The following is an 18,267-nucleotide window of genomic DNA, read 5'->3' as shown; positions in this document are numbered from 1 at the left end:
GAACTCACAATCAGTCGCGTTTACCGTAACACTTTGTGCCCATGCGCCACGACTGGCCTCAAATTTATTATTTCATATTTCTATAAAATTGAGTGAAATATATTTTCAGTAACGAAATTATTAGGTGAGCTGTGCTGCATAAATCACGTGTTTTTAGTGTGGCACTTAAAACACTTTGTACTGGCTGAGCTATTTATGTGCGAGTAAATCATGAGTAGACATAACAATATTAGTTTATGCGTGATACAGCATCACGCTTTGCCCCGGAGGGATTACTAGTGATTTAGTGATAAGACACTACAACACCTCTCTTATAACCCCTTAGTGTCAACAGTCTGGTGATCTGTGATTACATTATTTTGAAATAAGAAAAAGATGGATGTTCTATTTGCGTAAAGACTTTTGAATGTGAACCCACTATAGTAGAGGTGTAGCGTATCCAACATAAGATAATAAGAGATGTATATTGTATATCTCTATTTCAACTCCATAGAGCCAGTCGTTGCGCAGGGGCACAAGCGAGCGACTGTAAACATTTGTGATGGAGGTTGTGAGTTCTATTCACACTCGTGGACATGCAATATTAAATAATTTCATTTTATACTTTTTTTTTTTTGAAAACGTGGACTGTTTCCAACAGGCGCCGGTTCAAATACTACGGTATTATCGTTAAATTTTTCATATGTTTTATGTAAAGTATTTTCTTTCCTATGTGTAGAATGACTATTTAAAAATATCAAAAATATTTTCAGCTCTTTATTCTCGCATCGCTGAGGCAAAGCGCGGTGTTGAGTTTCGCAACTGAACATGCAATGCCTCCAGATTTCGGCGGAAAGCAGAGAGCGGAGTGTTTTAACGTTAGCCTCTCATTGTCTACCCTGTTACACGCGGGATACAGCCGAGAAAAAAGGCAAATAAATAAAAATAAAATTATTTACTCAAAATACAAAGCCTACCTAACTAAAGTGCTAACGAGGTATCTCGGTCCTTCCACAGTCTACACCGTAGTCCGTAACCCCCGGCCACGCCCCCGTAACGCGATACGCGGTATCCAAGGCTACAGACACTCACTGTTTGTTTAGGAATTGTACATTTGTATATACTTGTATAGATTCTGTTTTAGCTACACGCTGTAGGTACACGGGGGTACATAGTGTTTAGACACTCTGTTCCCAATTTACTGCAGAGATATTCGAGATATTTTTACACATTTTAACCGATTTCTTTGTTCAAAAAGGATCCTATATTTGACAAATATCTTTTTTATGTGTATCCGTTACAAAATAGCCAATAAATGCACGAAATTGCATGTGATTGTAAACGTGGTTCGATTCCCACTCAGAGGAATGAATTATTTTCTATCCTCGCTCTGGTAGTACGGTAAAGCGTGTTGTTTTCCACCACTCAACACGCAATCACGTAAATTGGAGGAACGGAGAATCTTAACATTACATTTTCTTTGTTTACTCTGCTGTTTGCGGGAAACAGCGTGAAGCGTGTTGTTGCGATATGACGCACCTGTGGTTAGAGCGGCCTCGAACACTTGAAATGTTTCATTTGTCGTACACATTTCTTAGTTATAATTACAATAATATTACTTTATCGTATATAAAATATTGTAAGATTTAGATTTAGTAAAAGAAAATATATAGGTTATAGGTTATTAAATTAAGATAGAAAAGTACACGAGAGAAAACTATTTCAATCGTACACTTCTTAGGGTTCCTTATCTAATGAGTAAAACCGGACCCCATTACTAAGAACTCGCTGCCCCTCTGTACATTCTTCTGTCTTTATGTCGTCAGGTTGTATCTCATAAATCTTGATAGTAAGACAATTCAAATTTGGCACGAAGTGAGAACTTACAACACAAGTAAAAGAAAAAGTAGGAAGTGTGAAAATTTAAAGCTTTTTCACAGAAAAAAAATATTACAAACTTAAATTTATAAACTTTTATAAGTAATACTTTGACCTGAAGTTCGTACGGAGTCCGACTCCCAATTATAAATAGTGTATACCTATTAATAAAGATATTTTTCAATTTATAATGATACAATATAGGCAATGGAGATTAGGTGCACCTAATGAATAACAAAAAAAATGAAATGTATTTTCAACGCACTAATAGCAACATATATATACTAAAATAATTCTCTGTGGGTGGTTTCTCAAATAATACCTATGACTTGGCGGCCTCCACAAGCGAACTTGAACTATTTCATTCAAATGCTCTACCTAACATATTGCTATACTCGTATGTTGATTACAATCATACAGTATTAGAAAATATTTAGCGACAACTTATTTAATATGTATTTCCTTTATTCTTACCATAATTTTCGTATTTTTAAGATAAGGGTAAGAGTCTCACTTGGGGGAATGAAATATTTAATATTTTAATGTCCCAGAACTGGTAACGACGGAAAGCGCGGCGTTGAGTTCTGCCATAACATGCAATTCCTCAAGAATATTTTAATAATTGTGAATGCAAGATCTTTGGAAATGATGATATTTTAACTCTATTTTTCCTATATTTTCGAACATTATTATATTAAATTGTTGATATAAATAAAAATAATGAAATGTCTTCTTACCTAAAATATGTAAATACATTTCGACATCCCTCTAATAGCAGGATATATCAGTTACGTCTAATTAGTCGAAGTATAAGCATCAACGCCCGTGGAAATTGTGTTTGTTCTGTCGTAAAGAGGTATTTTTAATTGTTTTTTAAAGTAAAATTTCTCTTAATGTGGCTTGAAATGTTGTGAGAAATTAAGATTATTTTTATCTTCCCTTATATTGTATAGTTTGCTCTGATAACTTTGCTATGGTTCTCTACATTCATATAGCTTTTAACTCCATTATGCTAGTAATCTGTTTCATTTATTAAAATAGAGACAAAGAAAACACATACACTTTTTTCGAAATCCTTAAATTTATAACCTTTTGAATTTTAAGAGTTCAAGGCAAGCAGAGAGAACCTGAAAGACCGTCGTGGTGCAGTGGGACAGCTTTTGACTATAAACATGGTTATGGGTTTGAATACCACTTGGATGAATTATTTTAATTATTTTAATTTCCCAGCAATAACATACAATACTTCAAAAATTAGGCTGTGCTCGGAGCTTCTCTCTGCACAGCGTGAAAATATAATGAAATAATATATTATATTTTATATAAAAGTATCTCCATCTAAATAATACACTCTCGTATCTAATAAACCTTAAATAAACCTATTTCGCTCCACCAACCCTCGACTCTCCATTGCAGATCGTAGGGCATATCGATTACTAATTGAAGGGGTACAGCAGTAGGTGGTAGGCACCGAATATAATGGGATTTTGGGGATGCAATCATCACTTGTTTGTTTGATTATATTTGGTGTGGGTATGTTGTTCCTCTTTTCGGAGTAGTATAGTTTTAAGATATTATTTCTATAATAATTTAGATATATCTATATATAGATATAATAACATTGGAGCTGCCAATTTGTCAGTTTGTCTGTGGGCTTGTTCACGCTAATCTTAGAATCAGCTTAACTACTTTAAATGCAGTTCATTATTCATCATCATGATCATCATCATCATCATCAGCCTGTCCTCGTTCACTGCTGGAGATAGGACTCTCCAATGGCACGCCACGCCAGTTCATTATTGTTTCTTGGCAAATATTTAGTGTTGTTTTATTTAAAACGATTCATAAATTAGAAAAGGTGTCCCAATATAAACTAGTTTCGACAAAATTGCTACAAATTTATTTTTTGTATTGGCTGAAACTTAAGTTTTCAATGTATTGATATTGTGTGATTAAATTAAAATTTTCCGTCCATTATTCACATGGTGTTTTTTAACCCACCTTCCCCCCTCTCTCTAACTCACCTAAGTAATATGTGGCGAGGTTTAAGACATGTCCCCGCCACCCAGTCAAAACGACGTGTAAATTTAGTATCTATAGAGAATCTTAAATATTTTTGAATTTTATCTTTAATTAAAGTATTATCTAATTTTATTTTTTATCTTTAATTAAAGTGTTATCTAATTTTATTCTAGAAAATTAAGGATCATTATTAAAATGTCTAGACAGAAAGGCTGCAGGCTGTTTTTGATTGCCATCAAAGTAATGAAAGGAATAATAATGTAATCAATCATGTTAAAAATATTTCTAATAATATGCGAGGGGTCCAAAAGTAATGATAAACTAAGTTAAATAGTGTTTAGAATTTTTTTGAATTTTTGAAAATATTTTAAATATTGTCGTCGGATCACGGATTACTAACTAAACGATAAAAGATTCTGGTAATAATTATAATCAAAAATATAGAATTTCAATCCACTACCGTCTCTCAACACCAAAATGAACATCGTCCACTTCCCTAACATCCCTATCATTAAAATAATAATCAACCAATATTATGCAAAGCCCAAAAATTATAATGTATTATGTATAATTTGCGAGGGGACCACACAATGGGAATCCCCGTTAATACTACAGCAACAATGGGGTTCCCCGCTGGCTGGGAAGCTGTCGTTAAGATCACTTGTTAACATGTTAAATGGATTAATGTTTTTAACGAGAGGGTGGGGGGGGCGGGGGGGGGGATAAGTATAGTTAATTGATTGCACGCTCCCGTTCTGTCTAATTGAATGTTATGAAGTGCTAGATTAGTGATGATGGACGGTGGATCTTTGTTTTCTTTTTTTTTATAATATATATTGTTTTATGCTATACAGGTATAAACTATATTTTAAATGAGTGCGTAGATCGCACTTTAGCTTGCGTGGACTGTAACTCATCTCGTCATAATCATCTCATCGCAATTCTGGAGGCATTGCGTGTTGAGTGGCGGAACTTAACGCCAATCAAAACGCTTAAATCAAAATATAAATTTAAATAAATATTTTATTTCATCGAGTGGGGATCGAAGCCACAACCAGTCGCGTTTACAGTCACACTTTGCGCCCTTGCGCCACGACTGACAAGTATGATTACATGTGTTAAATCTGCTTATAAAGGCTTACAATAATATTGTAGGTACCTATATTGTAAACTTGCAAAAATGGTCGCTCCCACAGCCCCGGGGTGGTCACAAACATTGCTAGCAAAACAATTCGGTTGAACTGCACATGCACTTCTGTTTCCGGTTCATTTTTTTTTACCTTTGAACCTAAATAAATAGTTTTTGGGCATTTCTTGTATTTGTTTTTAAAATATGGACTATTTTTTTTTAATAAATGCTAGGTACTTAGTTATTTTCTTTGTGCTGTTAACAAGATAGAGCGCGGCATAGAGTTATTTCTGTCACATAATAATGGAATGTTTTGAACAGTGGTCGGTGAGTGGGGGAACGGAGTGTCTTAACACTTTACGCAAAATTATTTAAAAATATTAATTTGAAGCCGTATTATCGGATATATTTTTGAACCGTTAAAAACTTATGTTATTGTGTTTCTTGCATTTGTTTTAAAATATACATAGCTGATATAAACCGTATTACTATTGTTTTTTATTTAGCGAATATAGAAAGAAAATCTGTATAATGGCAATTTCTAATACAGAACGTTTGGCGACGTTACTTGTGATTTATGAACATTTAACATTCTAAATTTTTATTAAACTACTTGCTTAACTCTTTAATCTCAAGCATTTTAAGATATGCAAAATTTGCCATATGAATGAAAATAAAAAATACAACAATAATTTAATCAATTATTCCCCAGGTGCTCCAGCAGGCTGGCAACATAGAACGGCTAGGTCGTTTCCTCTGGTCCCTGCCCGCGTGCGAGCGTCTCCACGCCCACGAATCTGTACTGAAAGCCAAAGCGATGGTCGCCTTCCACCGCGGCAACTTCAAGGAACTGTACAGATTGCTCGAATCACACAACTTTAGTGCTCACAATCATGAGAAATTGCAGAATTTGTGGTTGAAAGGTAAGTTTGTAGTGGTACCTAGTGGTAGAGTAGTTGGTTACGTACTGAAGGTGATAGTTGTGGATTTTTGGCGAGTGAATATATATATATATATATACCTATTATTGATGGTTCTGGTTCTGGTTCATAAACCGTATCTACATAGAAAGTGCAAGGCGGAGTGACTGACAGCCACTAGTAGATACCGCTTACCTACATAACTGGGTTTAGTTTAGTGAAGATGAATAATAATATATGATATGGTGATATGGAATAAAGAAAACTTTTTGTATTTTTCGTATTGTTATGAAATTTATATATTACATTTTTTAAATATACTTACTGCGCTAAGGACTTAATTTTCGTTCTACATAAGCATCTAAATAAATCAATATACTCATCAAAAGAAATATTTCAGCGCACTACATGGAAGCAGAAAGACTGCGGGGTCGACCACTAGGAGCCGTAGGTAAATACAGGGTGCGCCGCAAGTTCCCCCTACCGAGGACTATATGGGACGGAGAGGAAACTAGCTATTGTTTTAAGGTAGGCACATTTTTTCTGAGAATGTGACGATAGAAAGGTAAAAAAGTATGAAGGTATGAAGTAAGAGTGAGTGATATGAAAGGCAGAGGGAGACTTCGATTAATCTTTGTTACACAGTCAGAACACGGTGTAGAGTAGGAAATTAGTGTCAAAACTCTCCCTTACGCACACATTTGGCCGCGCATGTGTCGTAGTGTGAGTCATTACGACACTCTACAAAGCGAAAGAATCAATTCTGTAATTTGTACCGCCTGAACGAGGACAATAAAATATTCCCTTATCGCGAGGACGGATCGAACCCCCAATCGAAAATAAATAAAAATCGAATTCACAATTATTAATTATATTTTTTATATACATAGGAAAAATCAAGATCAGTACTGCGAGATTGGTACCTACACAACCCCTACCCGTCGCCGCGGGAGAAAAGAGAGCTCGCTGAAACCACTGGGCTTACAACTGTACAGGTAATTTTAATGAAGTAATTTTTTTTAATCGTGTACAATCGTATGTAATATAATGTAATCATTAAAAAAACTGGTCAAGTGGAAGTCACTCTCGGCTATCGAGTGTACCGTATTAATTTGTACCGGGAAATACAATAAGTATATAAACGACAAATTTAATTTTGCAGGTACTTATTTTGTATGAAATTAATTATAGTTATAAATTTGTAATATTTGTTATCCCTAATTATAATAAAATCGTAACGGATCGACTGTACATGGAAGATACAAAAAAAATGGTAAAATGTTATTGGTGGCATTTAATAATAGACCCCCAAATTTAAGCTTTTTTTTGGCAAACTTCCCTTGACATATTGTCTTATTACAATCGGCTTATAAATAAAAAAGTTATATTATTTTAAAAAAATTTGTTTGATAAAGTTATGAGCCTGAAACGTTACTTTTCACTATAGGTATAGATGTTGTTTTTCAAATGATAATATTATTAGTAAAAACTAATAAAGATTAGTTATCTACCTGCACTGTACTGTGGGTTACGTCGATAGAAGACGCGGGATAAAACTAGCGCGTAAAACTTTAAATAATTAACAATTTAATTCACAATTTCAACTCGTCATACTACTTACGTGGTATTGAAAACAATTTTTACCCGCGTTGCGGTGTAACTCAACACCTACCGCTTCCTCAAAGTCCAATAGATTATGTTACAGCAACTGCCCGTTCAGTTCAGATTTGAAATCGAGAATATTTGTGTTGAAAACTCACTCTAGTATAGATTATATTACTTTATTAGGACCAGTGAAGGTGCTAAGGTAGCTCTAACCAAAATATTTAAACAATTTTTCCTTTAAATGCTTAATTGTTCTAATATTTACACGTCTTTCAGGTATATTGCTTGTCGTGAGTTTAAAATAACTTGTAAAAATGTTAAATTTCATAATATATTCTATATTTCAATCTATTTTAACAAAACAAATAATAATAATTCCTACTGCTTTCTAAAAGTCCAATAGATTATGTTACAGCAACTGCTCGTTCAGTTTAGATTTGAAATCGAGACTATTTGTATTGAAAAAAAAATTCTGGTATATTATTTTAGTAAGACCAGTGAAGGTGATAAGGTAGCTCTTATGAAAATATTTAAATTATATATATACTGCCCTCGACCTTATTGCCTCATATTTAAACCAAAGAATCCAGAAGGTTAGTATAAATAATGTAAAATCATCTGGATATCCTCTAAAGATGGGCGTTCCACAAGGATCCATTCTGGTCCCCTTTTATTTCTTCTTTACATTAACGATCTACCTTTTTATGTGAAGGTCCTATGTGATATTGTACTTTTCGCGGATGATACCTCTTTAATATTTAAGGTTGACAGAAATAAAATAAACTATGACGATGTGAATAGCGCATTATCGCATATTCTTCGTTGGTTTGATGTTAATAATCTAATGTTAAATGCTAAAAAAACTAAATGTATTGAGTTTGCTTTACAAAATGTTAAAAAAAATAATTTCAGTCTACTAATTAAAGGAGAAACTCTCAATTTGTCGGAATCAGCTATTTTCTTAGGTGTAACTATAGATTCCAAACTCCAGTGGAACGCTCATCTGGAAGCACTTGCGGATAAACTCAGCTCTGCCGCGTTTGCAATTAAAAAAGTAAGACAAAACGACGGACGTTGACACTGCCCGACTAGTCTACTATAGCTATTTCCATAGTATTTTATCTTATGGAATGCTGCTATGGGGCAGTGCTTCAGACATAAATTCAATATTTATCCTCCAAAAAAGAGCCGTGAGATATATTTATAAACTAAGAGCGCGAGATTCTCTGCGAGATGTTTTCAAAGATGCAGGTATTCTTACAGTTGCTTCCCAATTTATATACTATAATATTCTCTTTGTCCGACAAAATATACATTGTCATAGTAAACATAGTGACAATCATACGATAGAAACGAGAAATAAACATAAGATTGTTACTCCAAGTTTTCGCCTCCAAAAAGTTAATAAATCTTTTATGGGTCTGAGCATACGTGTATATAATAAAATGCCACAGTGTATTCTAGATTTGCCACTTCCAAAATTTAAAATATCAGTAAAAAAAATTCTAACAAGTAAAGCTTATTACACTGTTCAAGAATACTTAGAGGACAAACATGTATGGAATTAATGTCTATTGAATGTAATGCAGGATAGCTGCCAACTAATGTAATAGATTGTACCATTGATTTTGAAAAGAGCAACTGTTGAGTTTCTTGCCGGCTCTTCTCAGCAGAACTGCCTTCCGAACCGGTGGTAGCTTTTTGTTCATATGTTCATTCGACGATTCAAAAGTGCTTATTATAAGTTTATTTGAATAAAGAATATTTTGAATTTGAATTTGAATTAAAGATTTTTAGTTTAAATGCTTAGTTTTCCAAATATTTATACGATTTTTAATTGAAATCGTATAAATATTATATCTATATATTGTGAGTTCAAATTTCATATAAAAATATTTAAGTTTTCATTGAAAAAATGTCTTGTTTCTACAGTCTAGTTAAAGGAATAATAATTTCTTACTTCGTTTTGCCTCAAGTAGGTGCAGATTATATTACCCAGGTTCCCTCTACCTACCCTGGTACAAATTTACAAATTTGATCAGCTGTTCCGGAGATTAGCTTAGACAACAGAAAGACGGACAGACAGATATTGTTTTTAAAATTGTTCGTGCTTAGGCATGGTGTTAATAATTTTTTGAAAATTGATTTATAAACTTGGAAAAATACAATTAAAACCAATAGATAGATAATAAAAAGGTAGAAAAAAGGTAGATCATCATCATTATCAAAGTATTTAAAAAAGCCTCTAAATTATGCATTCGTTTATGAATCGTCGATCGTGCCCGCCGTAGCGCAGTGACACAGAGTCTGACTGAAATTAGGACGGTCGTGGGTTCGACTCCCGCTCGAACGAATCAATTATTTTCATTGCTCTGGTAAAAAGACAAAGCGCGATGTTGAATTCCACCATTTAACTCAACAGGTAATGTCTCAAAATTGAGATGCAGTGCGTGGGGCCGTTCCCCACGTATCTTGTCACAAGATTTCCTCTGCCTATCCTACAAATGCGGGGTAAGGCGTGAAAAGACAATGTGTGATAACACTAACACGATCCCCACTCGAGCAAACGAAATATTAACTTAAATTTATATCTCCGTTTCTTCGCTTTGGTATAGAGGCAAAAAAGCGCGGCGTTGAGTTCCGCCATACATCACGCAATGGGAACGGAAAGTGGGGAACGGAACGGAACACTATGTTCCCTCTGCCTACCCTGCTGCGTGCGAAGCTGATTTTATTTATTTTAACAAATAAATAAAACACCTGAATGAAAAAAATTAATCAATCATCAATTGTAGATAGTAACATTGCTATATATGTTATTGCAGGTGTCAAACTGGTTTAAAAACAGACGACAGAGAGACAGACAAGCTGAACATAAAGACAGGTAAGTTGTATATTAATATGTAATATTTATAGAAAAGTGTCATTTATTCCCTATAGACCTATACTGGTAGGTCAGTCAGGTAAGTTGGGTCAGTTTACTTGATATAAACTTATTATATCTACTGCTTATTACAGTCGGTCATAAACAATATAATAGCAACAAGCTTAAGTTTTAAAATTACTTTTTTTCGCTATATCCTGTATAATATAACAGACAGAGGGAACCTAGTGTTAGGAAACTCCGTTCCTCATTTTTTTTTCTCTACTTTCGAGACTTCATGTCACTATGAACATACCTACCATGGAAAATACGTGTAGGTAGAAAATATAAAAAATAATTTATAAGATTTACACGTAAAGTACATTAACAAATAAAAAAGTTTTTTTTTAAATATTTAAGCCGATGTGGCGCAGTGGCACAAGCCTATGAAATGTAAACGCGATGGTTGTGGGTTCGATTCCCAATCGAGGGGCACAGAAATAATTAATATTTTTATTTCTACGCTCTGGTAACCCGGCATACCTCGGCTTAACACGCACACGAAAAGGCTCAACAATTCGTAGGAAAGTCGGGAACGGAAAAGTCTTAATTAGAACGGAGTGTCCTAACACCAGATTCCCTTTGCCTAATCTTATTTTTTTTAATGAATTGTATATACTTTACTGTTAACTTATTAATAGTATAGATATTTTATCGGGGAACCTTTACTATATTTGATTTTACGAAGAGTAATGTTGAAAGGAGCCATTTCGGATCATTTATTAGGCTTCGTAATACGATATTTTACAAAATGTATAGTAAATTACTTTATACTTTGTTTTTTAGATACTAAGGTTGCTTATTGAATGTTAAAAGATACCAATATATGGTCCAAATTTTGTGATACACAGTTAAAGTCAATTATTTATTTATTAATAAATAATAATAGGCAATCGGGTGGAGCAGGGATCTTAAGAAGGACATCATGTAACTGTAAACGTGACGGTAGTCAGTTTGATTTCCAGGCAGACAAAATGAGACACTAAGCTCCGCAACTGAACACGAATTCGGGTGGAAAGTTTCATTAGTGTTGATTTGCACGCCCTGATAAATGCGTGATTAATGCATGATTAGCGTGTTACTTTATATCAGTTTGATAATCAAATCAGAATTTATGTTTATTTTGAAGTTGCTTTTATTTCTAAGGGCATATAAAATCTTATTATTGTACGTTAAATGACGAAGGTCTGGCGGCTCTGGAATCTTGGGTTATTGTGTTATGATATGATGTTCTCTAACGTGAAGACTTTGTTAACTTGTAAATACTAAATGGAATCAATAAAATATAGTATTTACAAGTTAACAAACAACACACAATGTTTCCAAAAGTGGGCGGGATGTGGCGAATGGAGTATCTTAACACTTACCTATCTGTCTATCACGCTATATGCGAGATACAGCGTGAGGAATATTAAAACAAAACCATATAAATTATAAACTTGGCTACAAAATTCATACAATTTCCCGTCCGTATATAAACACTGTAGTTTGAAAGTGTTTGCAATGAGCGGGACGGCGCTATGCGTGCAAGCGAGACGGAAATACGTAACTTGACACCGCCACATCTGCGCTCTAAAAGCTAACAGGGACGTATTCGGTGGTTAATATCTTTTATTTTGTTTTTTTAATATAATTTTTCGGGTTAGTAAATTTTGGTTCTTTCTTTTATAATTTTTATAAAAATTGTTTACTTTCTATTTTTTTTTGGGAGAAATTTGCTGTAATTTTTGAATTAGAATTAATAACGGTAACAACAATGCATATTACATTTTTGAGCAATATTAATAATACAAAAAAGTAGGTAAAATAAAGTCAAAAAGTAGGTAAAAAAAGTAGGCTAAAATATTCTTCTTACACTTTGTAAGTAGAATATTTTTATTAATATAATAAACTTATTATATCTCTACGTATTTACTACGTATTTCTTACATTTTCGAAATAAGAAATACGTAGACCTTAGGAAAGAAAAAACACATTACCTACACATTTTTAAAATCAAGTAAAAGTATAGTAACGACGACGACATTAAATTCTTGAATATAATTTTAACCATATATCCATAAAGTGAGTACTACAATACAATTGAAAGGTAAATCTAATACCCATTAAGATAAACTTTTTTAAATCAAAATCTTCATTTTATATTTTTTTTATTTATAAAAAACCGAATCTATTATCCTCTTAAATTCATTGTACCAGAACGGAACAGGTAGTTATTGAATACCTAAGAACGGCGCCATTATTGTCTAAAACACAATTTCTAAATCTTTTCGCTCGATCGACTGGAAATTTGTGCTTCGGTGCTCCCATTGCCGACTTTGGAATTAAGAAAAGAATTAAAAAAATTAGACCTCCTTGGGTTAATGTGGCCATTGCCTTTATTAGTAAAATTATGAAAAGAACAACAAATACCTTAAAATTGATAATTTTGATGTTATCTGAACATATTTGGGATGCTAATGACAGTCCAATGATTGTAGATGCATATATAAACATAAATATAATATTCTTTATTGTACTAAAATGTGGAGAATAAAATTGCATCAATAGGTTTTTATGAGATAGGTGAAATTAAAGAAATTAAGAAGCAAATTAATGTTTTGAAACTATTCAAATTAACATATTTTAAACTGTAACTGTACAGATCAGAAAAAAAAATAAAGAATTAATCTTTCTACAAATGTAAATGTACTTTGTTGCTCAGTGACTGATAGACAACGGACAGACAACGTTATAGGATTTAGAAGATTTAATTTTAGCATGTATGTATGAAGATTTAAGTTTGGCATAGCAAGATGGGAAGAGTAAGGAAACTAAGTGAGGATTTCTCAAAATTTCTAATGGAAGGGCACAAAGCAGGATTTTCCATTTAACGTTTTAAAGTTCGGAGAAACAAAATAAAATACTTAAAAAATATTTCTTAATTCCTAACTGGTTAATAATACTTTCTTTATATGGAATTATAATTTGATCTACAGTCGCAGAGATAAAAATCCGAAGGCGACGTGGTGTAGCAGTACAGCTTCTGTCTGTACAAGTGACGATTGTAGGTTCAATCCTACTCAGAGAAATTAATTACTTTCATTTCCTTCTTCCTCGCTCTGGTAACAAGACAAAGCGTAGCGTTGAGTTCTGCCACTGAACACGCAATGTCTCGAATATTGAACGGCAAGTGGGGAACGGAGTGTTCTATCACTAGGTTCGTTCTGACTCCCCTGCTATATGCGGGATACAATGTGAAGCTAAAAAATGGGAAAGAATCCATCTCTGCTCATTGGCATAGTTATTCTTTATGATCTCTGTAGACAGACAAAATAAATTCTATTATTAGTGTCACCGTTCATTTTGTCACTACGATTATTCAATTATTTTTTATAATTTTTTGTTGTGTTTTTAATCTTCATTTTGCGGAATGCGGCCAGAGAAATTCTAATGTTACGTCACTACGGTCTCCGCTTTCCGTCAAAATAGACATTTTGAGTATTTTGAATATTATCAATTTCACGCTCTTTCCGAAACATGAGGAGTTAAACAGAGAGAGTTTAGTGTTAAGATATTCTGTTTCCCACGCACCTTCCAATTTTCGAAACGTGTCGACCTGTTGAGTGGCAGAACTGAATACCTGGCTTTGTTTATAAAAGCGAGAAAACGAAAATAATTTAAATGTAATGCTTCCCCCGAGCGGGAATCGAACCCACAATCTTAAATTAATATTATATAGGTTCATGAGCAGGATATGAAACTGCGATCAGGTGTACGTTTAATTATTTATATATTTTTTTAGTATTACGAGTATGAGAAGAAAAAATAACACGATGGGCATTTTTTAAATTGCACACCGGGCATATTTAAATTATTTTTAGATGACTTTTTCCTTTTGCTGTGGCTTGGTTCGTTGTAACAGTTAAAAATGCTAATTGAGCATATAACATTTTTGAGAGTCCAAGTCATTACGTAAGTAGACTTGATGTCTGTGGATGAGTCATACATCTCAACTCTTAATTAGTCAAACATTGTATTATAATGATCGGTCATCGGACAATCGGGTCACTAACCTAGTGTTAAGGCACTCCGTCCCCTACTTTCCGCTATTTTTTTTTTGAGGCATTACGTGTCATAGTCATTCATACAGTCGTTATTAAGTACTAGTTTTTGTCTGTCGCTTCGCTCTTATGGAGTCTTGGTCAAATCATATTAAGTAATAATTGTGAGCATTGACATATTCTCCATCAGATCGCAGGTGGGTCTGCCGTTAAAGATGGACTACCTAGAGGTTCTATGCATGGACGTAGAGATAGTAGTTACTGAGATTAGCACATAAAAAGCCAACAAATTCTTCAATGTTATAATAGAATAATAGATTACAATTAATATTTTGTGTAGTAATGCTCATACTTATTACTATGGTATTTGCTCTTTATGAGAATCGAACTCATGATCTATATTTTTTTTTTATAAAATCGACCCTAACGTGTTTTTTTAATACAGTAATGTTAGTAGAAAATTCCATTTATTTTAGATAAAGTCAATAGCCATAGCCACTTTAAATGTATTAATATTATTAAACGCACATTATAAAGCGATTTGTACCTAAATTTAAGGTAAATCCAACAATTGCATCACGATTGTAATGAAACAATTAAAAAAGTTTTATCTTCTAAACAATATTTATCTACGTCTAGCGCGAAAGAAAAGATAAAAAAAATAAAACAAAAATGGCCGTTCCACCCGTATCACGTTACCTAGGGGCGGGCTGTCAGTGTGCGTACGTCAGATCGCTTCGGCCTCATTGCTTCGAAGCGAACTACTCACTTTGTGAGCGATGTATTGACCGAAATACGATACTAGGGCTTCTTCTACTTCTCTGATAGTTTTGAAAATGCATTTTTTTATTAAATGCAGTTTATTTAAATTTTAGTTATATTTGGGAGTTGTTGGTTGTTTGTTTTTTTTTCTTGCTTTACGCTGTATCCCGCTCATGGCAGGGTAAGCAGAGGGCACCTAGTGTTAAGACATTCCGTTCAAATCGAACCCACAACCGGTCGCGCTTACAGTCGCACGTTTGTGCCCCTGCGCCACGACTGGCCTCATGATTGCAATTATAATTATTGTTTATGCAATTAGACGTCGGAGTCGTAATCCAAGTCTGATTGTTTATTGACGACGACGCCCATTTCGCGTAGGTTACCGAACTGATAAACATGATCTACTATTTATGGTTTCGGTCCGTGGCTACATAGGATATCGATTCGATTCCGCAATAAATGGAAATATAAAAAAAATTCAAACCAGTATTTCCTAAGATTAGCGCAGTCGACCAAAATAATACCTAGCTTCATAATATTAAGATTAAGATAGATTTTATTTAACCTTTTGAACAAAATTATTAAAAATATATGAATACACTTAATAACATCGTAATGTTTCTTAATAATGGTTTACAAAATAACATTTATTTAACAAACAATCATTATTGTAATTCTTTACTACTTAGCTTGTAATCAATTCAACTGTCGTTAATACTAAAAAATGGTCTTTTGGTATGTAAATTTTGAATTATTAATTTAAGTAAGCGCGGTGTTGTATTAATAAACATGGTCTAAACTACCTATATTATACATAAATAACTATAATCCATATTTTATTATTATCTTAATTTGTTTCATTCCAGCGGCGGCACGGGCGATAAGCAACTAGACTCGTCCACCGACGACGACAGCGACGCGCCCCACGCGGGCGCGCACGCGGCCCCGCTCTACCCCCTATACGAACACCCCTTAGCTCACCTGCAGTATCATCATACGTGACGGTATTTGTAAATTTAAAAGATTTTTGGTAATTTTGAGTATTTTTTTTTTTGGTAATTTTGACAATTTTTCCTATGTGTAATTATACCTCTTTTGTAATTTTTGTTTGGTACAGACAAAAATAATAATTATTTTTTCTAGTTCTTTTCCAATTGTAGAGAAAATCTATTTATCGCATCACATTTTTTATATTAAATAGAGTCAACTTTCTACCTTAAATTGTATGCAAAGCCTGTATTATAATGTCTTAACATAAATTAATATACCTTAAAAATTACCTAAGCATGTGAATATACAAAAATACACCTAGTTTTTCATAATAGTAGGAACAACTAGTATTTTTTACATTTTAAACTTTTACATTTACTAGTTCGTGTAGTAATTTTTCATTTAAACTTTTTACATTTACCAGTTAATGTAAAACAGTTTATATATTTTAGTCACTTGTATAGTATTTAATAAATAAAATGAGAGTTAGTTTTATTTGTTAAGTCAATGAAAGTATCATTTTGATTGATTCTTGATACCTAATAGGTAATTAATAGATATTTTGTATATTCCTTTGCAATAAATATAAACATAGTTTATAAGATCAGCTTTTATTTATATTTTTATTGTATTTTAATATCAATGTTGGCATAAATATTGATTAAATACAATCATAACAATAACATAAAAGAATATTATTCATCATCTATAAATATATATAAATACTCAGCTTAGGAATTGAGCCATAAACTGTTAAAATTATTATTAAAAAATATTTTTAGCATAATTTTGCCAACATTGATTTAAAGTTCTTTTGCTTTGGTTTCTTAAAACTATAAAGAGTCTTGAAATATCCTAATAGACTTTTAATAGTAATTCAATCAGAAATAATAATGTGGTATACATTATATACATTATTTTTCATTTTATTTAGTATTTATTATTTGTTTTTATTACTTACTAGATAATGTTCGATTTTTATACATTTCCTATTAATATCCAGACGTTTACCTTATTATAAAAAGTAATGATTAATTACAGTGTAAATAATAATATAAGTATTTAATTTTAGTGTATATTTAATGTTTGAATGATTTAATACCTTGAATCGCTACTAGTTCAATGAATCATGAATCACTGTAAAATTAATTTATATGAATCATTGTAAAATTAGTGTAAAAATTAAATAAATTTCGTATAAAATTAGAGTTTTGTTTTATTGTAATTTGAAAAATTTGAATCTAAATTCACAGGATAATGATATCATTCACAATGTATGCAAGTTGCATACAAGCAACAGATTGAAAGTAGGTACCTAGTTGTATACGCAATGGTCCTTGGTTCAATTTCTACGTCCCTCGCGAATGATTATATCTAAAACTAACGTCTCGCTGGTTGCTGTTGGAACTATTCAATTATTTAGACAGATTGCAAACGATAGTTTATTTGCAAATATTTGTACCTATAAGAAACTATTTTAAATTCTTTACTTAACACAACGTATCTACCGCGTATCATTGAGGACGCCTCATTTTCAAAAGAAAAAGCCAGATGCTTATCTGGTTTTTTGCGAGGTGTCGAGGAGGCGCTAAAAATTGAGGGTCTCGAGCTTTTTCTAAATTCGAGCCTAGGTCTCTTTCTGAGATAAGTGTGCCCAACCGAAAAATTAGCTTTATAAAACTATATAGACTTAATTCAAATGATTAACATAGTCTATCATACATTTAATAGCGTACGTGTTCTAAGTCCATTAAATAGGCTGATGTAGACCGCGTGCAGTTTCTAGGTCACTTTTAAGTTATTGACGCAAATTATGGATTTGCTGTTTGGCAGAAAAGTAGAGATTTAAGTACAGTCGATCTAATATATTGTTTATTTTTGTTTTAATATTTACTTGTGCTATAAACGTATATATATAAGTATATATTTAATTGATTTTTAATTTAAGAAATAAGTACATGGGTACTTTATTATATTTTCTTTTTTATAGCTTCACGATGTATTTTGCACATAGCA

General features: G+C 32.7%; 1 protein-coding gene across 1 annotated transcript in view; it reads left to right on the top strand.

Moving 5' to 3' along the window:
* so (SIX homeobox 1 protein sine oculis) overlaps positions 1-17,459 on the top strand; it is a 33,146-nt gene extending 15,687 nt beyond the window's left edge. The window contains exons 3-7 of the mRNA XM_085186311.1: positions 5,721-5,931; positions 6,329-6,456; positions 6,819-6,923; positions 10,359-10,417; positions 16,128-17,459. Coding sequence (XP_085042437.1) covers positions 5,721-5,931; positions 6,329-6,456; positions 6,819-6,923; positions 10,359-10,417; positions 16,128-16,263 — 639 coding nt within the window. The 3' untranslated portion in view covers positions 16,264-17,459. The remainder of the gene's footprint in view (positions 1-5,720; positions 5,932-6,328; positions 6,457-6,818; positions 6,924-10,358; positions 10,418-16,127) is intronic.
* Positions 17,460-18,267: the final 808 nt, after the last annotated feature.

Source organism: Heliconius melpomene, chromosome 1 (genome assembly GCF_056956725.1).
Source record: "Heliconius melpomene rosina isolate 202511_hmr_F chromosome 1, ASM5695672v1, whole genome shotgun sequence".
NCBI classification, from domain to species: domain Eukaryota; kingdom Metazoa; phylum Arthropoda; class Insecta; order Lepidoptera; family Nymphalidae; genus Heliconius; species Heliconius melpomene.
The sequence above is the reverse complement of the archived record's forward strand: the minus strand, read 5'-3'. Positions and strand labels throughout refer to the sequence as shown.